This window comes from Botryllus schlosseri, chromosome 8 (assembly GCF_051294905.1).
Source record: "Botryllus schlosseri isolate E-star chromosome 8, Bs_hap1, whole genome shotgun sequence".
In the NCBI taxonomy this organism is placed as follows: Eukaryota; Metazoa; Chordata; class Ascidiacea; order Stolidobranchia; family Styelidae; genus Botryllus; species Botryllus schlosseri.
The window spans coordinates 25822582-25835479 of record NC_137243.1 but is presented as its reverse complement, the minus strand read 5'-3'; the positions used below and the strand labels follow the sequence as shown (position 1 = coordinate 25835479).

Below are 12898 nucleotides of genomic sequence, written 5' to 3'. Positions count from 1 at the left end.
CTTGAATCATTCTGTGTTATTGACAGATTTCCGTCAGATTTGATGCATGATATTTTCGAGTCAATCATTCCAGTCACTGTCGAGGTCATACTTGATGAACTATGCCGTCAGGGTCATCTGTCCAAAGCTCAATATCAACAAAAATTGACTAGTTTCCATTTTGGCAGAAACGATTCCCGCAATGTGCCTAAAAATGCTCATCTTTCACTACGTTCATTAAGTGCAGCTGATAGCTGGTGTCTTTTCAGAAATTTGCCATTTATACTATTTGGTGTTGTCCCGGAAGAATTTTCTGAATGGAAGCTTTATACATGTCTGTCTCGCATCTGTGACTTGGTTCTTGCACCTGCTATTTCGCTTACTGGTATAGCGACTTTAGATGTGATTGTCAGTGAGTTCTATCAGTTGTTTTTGCAAATATCCCCCGAAAAGATCAAGCCCAAATTCCATTTTTTATTGCATTATCCAACTCAAATACGAAATCTCGGCCCCATGCGTCTTTACTGGTGCATGCGCTTCGAGTCCTATCACCAACGAGTTAAAAAAATTGCTCAGTCATCTCGCAATTTCAAAAATCTCCCCTATACTATTGGCAAACGAATCCAGCTTCGGAAATGTTGGGAACAACTGCCTGATCATGTGCTCTCTGATCCAGACCAGTGTGGTGGTATTGAAATCACCGATGTTACTCAAATATCCCCATACATCATCGAGGCATTCAATCGCCAGTTTCCACATCTACAAATTGATGGAAATGCTGAATTTGTAAAATATTTATATACTGATTCTAAGCACTACAATATCGACGATGTACTGGTGCTTGCTGCTTCTCAAACAGGCATTGCGTTTGGTCAGATTAGTGATCTTGTTTGCTACGACAGAAAGTGGTATCTGGTGACCCGAAAACTTGATGTGTTGAATTTTTGTAATAGCATGCACTGTTACTGTGTAGAGGTCTTGAATAGTTATACAGTGATTGTTGCTGGTACTGAAATCAATTCCCATCCACTAGATTTGTACTCTCTAGCGGGCAGCCATTACATTCGTTTGCATTACAGACTAATAGGAGACGGCCCTTCGTTATGATTCCAGTATCATTTCAGATGATAAAGAAACATTTCACTCCTACATGCATGGTCAAACTTATTCTTGGTTCCTTTTTTGTTTTTGTATATTGTTTATGATTCGTCAATGTGATGTACAGTACATGTTGAAACACAGTATACATATATAGGGATACATCAAACTATATTTATTTTAATTATATATGGATTGTTCTATTTTTGTTGGTAGAATAATGTTTAGGTATCACGTGACATTCGGTAGAGAGAAGAAGATCGTATCCGTTGATTGCAAGTTTTCCTTACCCATAATGCTGATGAACGAATTTCCAAGTGTTGGAGATTTCACAGTACAGTATTTCGACCAATACTTTGACGATTGGGTGGATATTACTGATATGGCAAATCTGCCAGATTCATGTAAGCTTCAACTGGTATCTGAACATAACAGAGACCTGCCTGCATCTACGACCACTGAGACTTCAATTTCCGATCATTCAGTTCAAATTAATAATTTCACTGATGATTGTGATGGTAAGCTTGAGTGAACAAGTGGTCCATTTTAATATGACAATGTGATCTTATTCATACTACAGGTGCAGATCAGTCTGATGAAAGTATTCACTCTCATCATGGCATTGAACTGGGTGCTGCAAAGGCAGCTGAATGTGAATTGCCAACATTTCCAGTCCATATCCGTCATCATTTGAATGACATTACGAAAAACAGAACCCGTACTCTCTCTCCACATATCAGAAAAGAAATCGTCACAATCTTGTTCAACAAGCTAAAAGAATACACTTTGTAAGTTCCCATCCTGGAATCCTGCTTCTTTTGTACTATATTAATTGTTTCAGATATCCGGGGTCACATGGATATGTCAATCTATGTAAAAAACTCGTAAATGCGTACCCTGTCCTAAGAGATGAAGATAACTATCGGGGAGAAACTTATGTAAGTGTGCTGATTTTAAAATAATGTTTAGTTTGTTATGTCTCGCTTACTGCCTTACTTCCCTGGTGTGGACTTTCCTCAGGTTTGCATTCATGTATATTTTGTGGAATGGACCAAACAATTTTCTGTTCGTTCTCTTGTAGAAAGCTTTGAAATTAATTATTTAATTGTAAAACAGCGATCTTGGCGATCATTCCTCCGCGATAGATTCAAAGATTTGAGAAGACGTATCAAGGCATCATCAACACAACAAGCCATGCGAAATAAATATGGGCATTCAAAAAATAATAAAAGAAGATTGGAACCTGATAGATTGGAACATTGTAAGACACCAAGAGTATCACAGGTAAATTATGATTATACAAATATTATTATACAATATGATTATCAAGTTATTGTTTAACTCAGTATGACCCAAAGTTGGTTGAAAGTATGGAAGATGAATTCAGCATTGCAATGCATATTAAGACGATACAAATCGAAGCAAAAAAGACCAAACCGGCTTTCTCCGTGATTGAAGATAGAATGATTAAAACATTCTTATACCGCAGACAAAAGATACTCGAAGGAAAAATGACTCAAGAAGTCATTAACGAATTTCCTGTTCTTACTGAAGCAAAATGGGTATGTGATGTTCACGTTTATTTGATATAGAGAGCGATAGTTTTAGCAGCAGTGCTGGTTGTCCTATATGTTTTACCATCAGGTAAGCAGAAGCCCTACTGTGATCCAGAGATTGATAAATCGAGTCATGACTTGACTTTCTCGTATTACTTTTGAGTTGACTAGAGTCACTTTTCTAAAATGACTTGGCTTGACTCATGGTTCTAACCAGGGCTTTGGAGCCGGAGCCCGGAGCCGGAGCCCCGGAGCCGTGCATTTTTGCCGGAGCTGGAGCCGGAGCTCTACATAAAATTTAGCCGGAGCCGGAGCCGGAGCTGGAGCCCGTTATTTGTGGAGTAGCTCCGGCCTATTTCAGAAGATGCTATTATATATGCAACAACCACATCTGCTGATTTATCATAATTGAACACCAGGCCTGAATTTTAATGCTGTGCACAGCAATGGCATGGAGTAAATTGTGTTCTAGTGCAACTATGATGTTGTCGACAATTGACAAGTATTCAGTATGAAGTCACAAGCCGGCACGGCGGCACCTATATGTCTTTGTTGCTACATCGGATGTTAATGACGGTTGACGGACTCTAGATTAGGCCTACTATAGATAACTAACCTATTAGTAGATTAGTAATCTATATAGACCAGGAATGGCCAACCTTTTCGGATAAAGGGGCACATGCAATTGACGAACGAGTGCGCGGTCCACTAGCCACGCCAAGCGGGTAAAATTTTCTAAGTGTATAAATAAACTAGGTGAGTATTGCGGGTCTATTATATACCACCCGCTAGGCTCAGTTTGCAAGGACACGACTATTCGGCGTCTGGGCACATCGATATCGAAGGTCTCAGATAATATGCGACAATCATTTTGTGCCTACATTTCACCGTCGACGATCTTTATGCGAGCGCAAACGCAAAAATACTTTCTTCCGTAATTGTGAATACAGTTACACTCAATCGGGTAAATTAAGCGTTTTTTTTCGTTTTCTTACACTCAATCGGGTAAATTAAGCGTTTTTTTTCGTTTTCAGTAGGGGGTAGGCTACCAAGCAAGAAATCGTGTGACAATTAAACACGCGAGGCGTGAAGAAAAATTTCGCTACTATTTTAGTTTATTGTAATGTACGACGATTTACTGAAAATGTGACTGTAACCTGGATCTGCCAATGCGTCGGAACTGATATTTTAGTCATCAACATCCCAAGTGTCGCAGCCAGAATTGTAATTTTTGGTTGGCATTGCAAGTTCACAATCTGAGCAATTCATTTTCGATAATATAATAGGACATTACCTCGCGGGTCACGCAAAACGCAAAACTAGGCTTACCATATTTCGGAAATGAAAAAAGAGGACACTTTTTCAGGAATTTCAGTCAAGCATAACTGGAGAAGAATTCTCAAAAACAGGTAAATTTCACCCGCTTCATGATCGGTTGACTAAAAATAAAAAAAAAAAAAAAAAAAAGGTCTTCACTTCCACTCAGAGCTCAAAAACACGTTTTTCACTCCACATTACCAGGTGGATGACTAAAAAAAAAAAAAAAAGGTCTTCACTTCCACTCAGAGCTCAAAAACACGTTTTTCACTCCACATTACCAGGTGGATGACTAAAAAAAAAAAAAAAAGGTCTTCTTTTCGCTCAGAGCTGAAATCACCACTTTTCCCTCCGAAATACCCGCCGGAGCTTCACTTCTGCGCTAATTTGCGGCATATCACTCGCAATTTCCTCTAAATCTGACCTAAATTTTCAAAAAAGAGGACAAAATCTCAAAAAAGAGGACAAAAGGGCGTCCTCCGAGGACACTTTCAAAAAAGTCAAAAAAGAGGACAAATCCTCTTAAAAGAGGACGTATGGTAAGCCTACGCAAAACCCTCTCGCTGGCCACATTTGCGGGCCACCCTGATATAGACAGGACCATTCGATAATTTCAGAGCCGGAGCTGGAGCCGGAGCAGTGGTTATAATGCGGCTCCGGAGCTGGAGCCGGAGCTAACGTATGATAGAAGAGAGCTCCGGAGCCGGAGCTGGAGCAGTTTAAATTTACGGCTGCTCCAAAGCCCTGGTTCTAACCATGTCACAAGGCTCTGAGTCACAAGTAAATCCCACTTTTGTAGTTTTGACTCGAGTCAAGTCGAGTCATTTTCAATTCAACGCCGAGTCTAGTGCGAGTTCAAGTCAGCGAGGTTGAGTCCGAGTCAAGGTATTCTGACTGCGGTTCGAATCCGAGTCCAAGCTATCGTTCTGACTGCTCAGGTTCCAGTTAAAGTATTGCTAAACCCACTTTTTATAATGCTATTTGGCTATATCGGTGGTTTGCATGTATGATATACTTTTATCAGTCTCTGGTCATATTTTCAAGTGCCGGTACGTATACACGAATTCCCAATAGTTTGATTACTTTATTATTCTCTGCAATTACAATGAAATATTGGTCTTGGCCAAATGACTTGGTTCGAGTCGTGCGCAATGACCCGAGTCAATACACAAGTCGACTTATTTGCTTATTTTAAGAAAATTACTTTAGTTATCAAGTTATCAGAAAATCGTGACACGATTCGGAATCGAGTCATTACAACCCTGGATTGACTTGACTCGGCGCTTCAGAAGTGTGGATTGACTCGTAACCTGGAGCAAAATCTGTTGGTCAATTTCAAGTCATTAAGTGAACGGTGTCGATTAAATCACTCTATCTTATGTGGTTCCGGTTTGTTCGCAATACACCAGTGTCAGAATGAGAGCAACCAGTCATTCACTGATTTTACGATTTACTGATCCTCCCATTGGTACATCACGAATAAATTGACCGCAAACGAAAAGATCACAGCATGTGTTGTCGTAGTAGTACTGGACCGCTAGTAGGTTAATCTAATAACAACGTTCCAACCCTACGATTTAAATCAAAGTAGTGTGTTGTACCATATCAATTTGTTTCAACTTCTCGAGGCTTCGTATTCGATCCTCACTTTTAGCTATGATAACAAACTGTAGCATGTAGCTGAACAGCTACTCACATATTTTATTAGCAGTTCTACGTGTTTGTGAGCGATACAACACCTTTTCGCATGTTTAGTCAACTTCATATTCGTTTTGATGCAAGATAAATGGCCAATTAATCTGTCTTTCACCCAGTTCGAAAAATGTAATGACTTTGCATCATCACTTGTACTTCGAAAATTCAATTTGACTTGAATCCTGACTTGACTTGACGCGATTCGAGTCTCATCTGAAAAACGATTGACTTGACTTGACTTTACTAGTCGAAATGTAAATGACTCATCACTCGAAGGTAGTGACTTGATTCCAGACCAAATCAAGGAGAAAGTGTTTTGACTGATTGCTTTGTTCAGACTAAAATGTGCGCAACTGCTAGAATCACTTTGATGGTGAAGTTGTGGTTAAGTTTATCTAGTACGACTTCAAGAGAGGTTGATCAGTAATAGCTACCGAGAAATTATTCAGCTACTTTTCCAAAAAATCCAGAATAATCTCTTTACATGAACATTTCGAAAATTACCAGAGTCACTAAATAGCCTATTTGAAATGGCATGAATTTTTCCTAGATACTCACTGAGATGAAATTACTGCTGGGCATTGACATATTGGAAAAATTGCGTTCCTTCACGCAATCCAGCAATATGGACAAAGTTCAGCGACTGGTGATCAGCAAGTGGCAAAATGTGCCTGATGAAATCAGACTTCTAGTAGGTAAGGGATTTCTTAATTAATCACATGCATGAGCTCTTTATCACCAACTTGATTTTTACAATCTAATTTCAGTGGTTTTATGGCTACGACCTTGAACTGACAGAATAATATGTATGTTGGTGATCTCTGAATATACAATAAATAGCAGGTCATGGTGATTAATTCATGCTGTAGCACAGTAGTTTGGAACCTATGGCTCGCGAGCCATATATGGCTCTTTTGGGTATAAGATATGGCTCTTCGCCAAATATTTATTGTTGTACTGAGCTGATCATTATTGCAGCGAGTAGTTGGTAAATTTTTATCAGGGCCAGAATAATTATTATTCTCGTGGCAGTAGAAACATGTCTTTGAGACGTGAAGATAATGCCGCCCTCAGGTGTTGGGGCTCGGACCTCCTCTTTTCAAAATCATCAAATTTAATTTACTGCAGGGTTGTAATGACTCTAGTCATGACTCGACTTGAGTCGCGATTTTCTGCTAAAATTTAGAGAAAATGACTCGAGTAAGTTGAGTCATCAGAAAATCGTGACTCGAGTGGAAATGACTCGACTCGAGTCATTCTGTGTATTGACTCAACTTGGACTCGAGTCATTGCGCATGACTCGAGACTCAGACGGCTAAGACCGACATTTCCTTGTAATTTCGAAGAGAAGTAAATTAACCACACTCTTGGGATTTCGTCTATCGGTACTGGTACTTGAAAATGCGACCAGAAACTGCTAAAAGTGAAGAAAATTAGTAGGCCTGTATTATAAATGCGAACCATTCGATATTACCAAACAGAGCTTTGAAAAGTGGGTTTAAGAAGACTAACTGGAAACTGAGCAGTCGACACAATGACTTGGACTCGAGTCATAATACAATGACTCGGACTCGACCCTCTGATCCCTGACTTGGACTCGGACTTGACTCAGGGGTTGTTTGTTTGTTTGTTTGTTTTGGGGTATTCATGGTGTTTGTCGACTACTATGGTCATTTACACCAGGCCGATATTCTTCTTATTTTCCGTAACTGCCGACTTATAGCACGGCCCACCTCTAGGCTTTTGTAAGACACCGCTGACACGGATGAGGTGGCGAGGAGGAGCCTAGGTAAACCCCCAACACTTAGGTATCGACTCGGGGGTGAATTGAAACTTAGTCGACTTGACTAGAGTCAAAACTATAAAAGTGAGATTTACTTGTGACTCGGAGCGATGTGACTAGCTTACAACCCTGATTTACTGTCACGCCGGCAGCCAACTTCACTCGCAAATTCTATGTACCCGACTCGAAATCTTGAATTGTGAAATACGTTGATTAATCAAAGAGCATAATGGCAGACATGTCTACTCCCATTTCAAAACGCAGTTTTCAAATCCGCATTACCTTTCTGATGCATGGTGCAAATGAACTGTTGTGGATGTGACAATATTACAAACTCAAATTAACAACAACGTCATAACTATCCACATTCTTAATTGCTAAGTATAGCTCTGTGTAGTACCGGTGATAAAATATAGGCGCAACGTTATGTTGCAGCCGAATACTTTGAGAATTGAAAATTCGATAAGTATTTAGATTTTTGGAATCAGTGTGACAGTCAACATTCGATTATTATCAGCTATAATAAATTCTAAGCTACTTACGATAAATTGCGTTATCAATGGCGAGGCTTGGCCCGTCTGTGCATTACCTCTCGTTTCGATCATTATTTTCGAACAATAAATACCAGTCTTTACAGGGAATTATGCAGTGAGCTCGAATTAGTGCTGCTATTTCGAGGATCAGTATACTATTTATATCGCCCGGTTTTCTGACTTTCCGACTCTTTACAGACCGGTAATTTAATACAAAATAAATTTTTATTTCTTCAATTTCTCAATATCCCATTCTTAAATGGACAACCTCAATGACTGACACTTCGATCAAATGTGACTGTTGGCCTATCTCATAGAATAACCAGAAATCATAATAACCGAAGAGCATGGGTGTCATCTCACACTTCAGAAGCAGTATATAGGCTACTATATTACCTCACAGTCACAACAATTGCTCCCTAACTTACTTCTCTGGCCAAGCAATAATATGCCTATTCCCGGTGGCGCAACCAGGGGAAGTTTGGAAGGCATGCCACTGATCCTTAACATTATATTCCTGATATAGACGAAATGGCAAACGATACAGGCATGCAACATATTTGTTCTCAGCACCATGGTGTCTTTGCCCATCGGATTAGTGTACGGTTATAACGTCATGATAGGTAAGACGCTCAATTTTTCACTAATTGCTACATCATTTTTCAGCTAAAGAACGTGTCGGATGGCTCTTTGGAATGGTACGAATACTTCAGGGGACACAATTTATCATTTTTGAGGTATTTATGATCATTTTTTGGAATTCTGATGATGGACCATCAAAATTATTTGTGGAAGGAATTCCTTATTATAAGAGACACACAGGGCACGTTTAGCAGCAAAATACGTGTTTTTGCGTCAAATGTTACTTAATCAGATCCGGCAACTAGGGCTTGGCAGAATGATTCAAGTAATCGAATCTGAAGCGAGTATTAATTTTAATGAAACGAGTCGAGCAGAAAAATATAATTTTTTCAAGTACTGAAATTGTACGCTATTCGCCACTGCATGTTGAGTTGATCTATCAGCAAACATTGTAATTTTGGTACCGTACAATTTTCCACTCTGGAAGCCTTGATACCTGAATTGGTCTATTTCAACATACGAAACATAGTACAAAATCTAGGTCGTATTGTACATAACACATTTCCGAAGTCGGTAATCGGCATGGTCGAAAAAATACCAAAGTATCTTAAATGTGATAGATAACGGGCATTATATCCTTTGTTGCGGCATGAACGGTACATATTTGAAATTGCACATCTTACATGCTGTTATGGTGTAATGATCAGGGATTCTCGATTATTCGACTCGAAGCATAATACATGATTCAGATTCGAATCACCCAGGTACTCGAATTTGGCCAGCCCTAGTGGCCACGGCCGAAACGCGCCATGCCGCTTCTTTCTCCAAAAGTGTCTGATCTGAATTGGCCATTCGCCCAAATTCATTCAACTTCTGCTATACCGCATGTCGCCTTTTGTCTGGCATATTTTGTCAGAATCATGTCTGGTGTGTTTTCTAGAAATACCCGTAATATCCATCTATCGTGAAGCTGCTGGGCTTTTCCCGTGTGAATTTTCAGATATTTCCAGCGTTTTACTTGATCAGTCTGATGCTGACCGCTTACCGCGCCCTGTGTGTACCGGAATTTTGGCTTGCAAATGTGGTGCTTCAAATAAACCCTGCTTGACTTGATTGACTCATCTGTGGAAGTTAGACTTTCTGCTAAACTTACCAGAGTTGATTTTTCTCTATTCACGAGAAAAATTTTAAGGTGGTCATTGTAGGCTTACAATGCAATTTTATGCAAAAGTAGCGATTTCCATTGCATTAACGAGCTGCGTCAAGTAGAAGTAGAGAAGAGAAGTTTTGAAAGCTACTCAAGTAGTTCGATGGATTCAATGATAATAATAGGTTTTTTGTCAAGACGTCACAGACTCAAGGGCGAGCTACTTCCTATTTCGCAGGATTTTTATTCGCAACTGGCCCACAATGACTACCTTCACTGTCAATTAATATGATTTGCAAAAATATATTCCAGTGAACAATATGTTCATATTGCTAAATTTTTTCCACTCTAAACTTTTTGACTGACAACGATCGTCAGTGAATGCGATCAATGAAATTCGAAATATATATTGCCTTGTCATTATTACTCCACAATGACTTATGTCTTTCTGCATTTCAAATGTGTTTGATCGCATTTACTGACGTTTGTGCCTGATGACAGTCAGTTGAAAAGCTTTGAGTAGAATAGATATGGCAGGATGGACATATTGTTTGCTGTAATATTGAAGTTCTGTACTTTCATAATCCTACATAAAAATATGTTCATTAATTTATTGTGATGCAGTGACGATTTTGTCTGGTAGTGTGACAATTTCGCTGGTAAAAAGTGATAAAAATGTCACCAAAAAGATATCACTTTGCATTAAAAGTATGTGAGAAGTGGAACTAATCTGAAACAATAACCTTTCGAGTACGCACGGAAACGAAGCAGCACCTACCTGAGTATTTGGAAAAAGTAAAAATTATTACCTACTGATCATCTGTGGATGATAACACTGTTCTACACGATTTTTGCGCCAGGATTTCATTGTGTCAATTGTACCTAATTTTGGAGCGCTGAATCCGAAACTGGCGTTATTTTTGTTCTAACACGTCGGGTTTTGAGATGCTATGAATATCTCAAATATTACTGCTTTATCGGAGTACTCAATTAGATTTCACCTACTTCCAGTACTTACTAAAGTGGTCATTAGGGCTCTTCAAAAATGACTTTTTTTCTTAAATCGTACCGGCTACTTGATAAAATTGTTAAGTTACCTAATTTAGGCCTACGCACAAAATTTGGTTCAATTCCAACCAGTAACCGCTTTGCTACAGGAGAAGAAAGTTTCTATTTAGTATATAAAAATAAACAATAAAAAATAAAGTACGAAAAATTTGAAAATTTTCTGTTCACCCCATGAAAGTGTTAGGCTGTCTATAGAAACGACGCTCACCAAATTTGGTTCAATTCCAACCAGTGGAAGCGGAGTTATAACCATCGAAAAATTTGGATTCGAATAAAATAGTATTTACGGTGACCGATTCTTTGTTTATTTATTATAGTTGTGCTCACCGTAAATACTAACCACTGGTCATGTGTTCCAACTACTTCAATTACTACTCCCACTGCATTTTGGATTAACCATTTACTTTTGCAATTTGGATTTTGAAAAGTAGAAAGTAGTTTACAAAGAAGATTACACTACTCCCTTACAAAGAAGATTACACTACTCCCATAACAAAAAAAAATCCGTTAAAAACTACTGAATTGGTCAGTCACACACAATGTTCAAGTATGTCGATCAGGCAAGTCTGTCACGGTGTCAATATTTAAAATCACAGTGTATCTGGCTCCTAGTTGGGTTTTAATATTCAATTCGATTTCAGGATGCTCCGAAAAGTCCATATCCGACCATCCTCATTGATGATGAAGCAACATTCCTGCTATTTGATGGGGCTCGAGTGTCATGCGAAAATATGGAGGAAGCTTTAGCAGTGCTGATATCAGTGTATTGGATATTTGACATATCTTTTTCATACTTGAATGCAGCATATATGTGCTTCGTGTGTAGCTATGTGATCAAACTGCCATCTATCAAGATGCCTATTCGGGCCATAAAATTACTAAATATTGCATGAGCAATGAGCATGTAGAGGTGTTGAGAAATCTTTTCTTCTCAAATGTCAGTGATTCAGTTGTTAAATTATCTGGTTGCTTGGCAAAGAAATATATTGCAGGCCAAATTCAGCTCAATTCCTACAAGTAGAAGCCGAGTCAAACTAGATATCAATTTTGGAAATAACAGTTCTGTTTACGATGACAAATTTCGTCAATTTTACATCACAAAAAATTGTGTTTCAGCTATGCCCATTGGACAGTGATGATTTCTCCATGCGCTTACATATTTACAAGGATCTCTGCCATAGAGTTAGGATAGAGACATCGCCATTTCATATATAAAAACGATGCGACACTGTTAATATAGTAATGAGTCAACTTCATTGAAATGGCCAAATCGATGGTGATAAAATCGGAAAACATGATATTTTCCACACTGAAATGAATGACCACGAAAAGTAAATAAACTGACCAAGAAGGTATAATACTTGTTAATATAGTTCTCAGGTGACAGTCAATATCTGGGACTATCTTTTATCGCGCCACTGTTGATTTCACAAAATCTAAACGGAACTTCTGGCTATTTGTTTTGAAGAATATGCCTAGGGGCCCTTATCAAGATCAAAACGCGTAGAAAAATCATCATTGTTCAACAAGCATACCTGCAATATCGTATTTTTTGTGTGTTATTGTTCTTTTTCATGTTGAAGTGACGAAATTTCCAATCCGCTCCAAGTAGGCTGCTACTGGTTGGAATAGACCTAGCTCTAACGTTAAACGCTTTTAGACAACCTGACAATAACAACTGAATAGCTGAAATTAGGAAAACAAATTTTAACACGGCAGGAAAAATCATCAAATCAGTGATTTTATTCTCTTTCTTCTCAGTTCTTTGGTTATTTCAAGCAATATCTTGTTATTATTTTTTATTATAGTGCAAAGAATAAAAATATATGACATCATGGCTGTATCTGCTGTTGATTTGCTAAGGTAGCCATTCGTAGGGGAGCACAGGAATTACACTGGGTGGTAATAAGGATAATCCACCCCAAACAATTTGGATAGGTTGGGTGTGATATTAGATCGACACCCAAAGTGTTGGGGTGAGTTTTGACGATATACAACCCCAGGGTTACGTAAGTTCTGTTTTCGTGTACCACCTTTTGGGGTGTGTATAACCACTTTTTTCGCTAAGAGTGCAACAATGCAAAAGAAATAGCATCGACTTTTGGTAGCACGTGCGCATGTGAACAATAGTTTTCAACAA

At 38.7% G+C, this 12898-nt stretch overlaps 1 protein-coding gene across 1 annotated transcript; it reads left to right on the top strand.

The window, feature by feature from the left end:
- Positions 1 to 952: 952 nt before the first annotated feature.
- On the top strand, positions 953 to 12097 carry LOC145444669 (uncharacterized). The gene is made up of 8 exons (XM_080322687.1): positions 953 to 1595; positions 1658 to 1865; positions 1919 to 2015; positions 2194 to 2361; positions 2424 to 2639; positions 6196 to 6340; positions 8628 to 8698; positions 11400 to 12097. Exons 1-8 carry the CDS (start codon positions 1268 to 1270, stop codon positions 11649 to 11651), a joined length of 1485 nt encoding a protein of 494 aa, XP_080178813.1. The 5' UTR covers positions 953 to 1267; the 3' UTR covers positions 11652 to 12097.
- Positions 12098 to 12898: the final 801 nt, after the last annotated feature.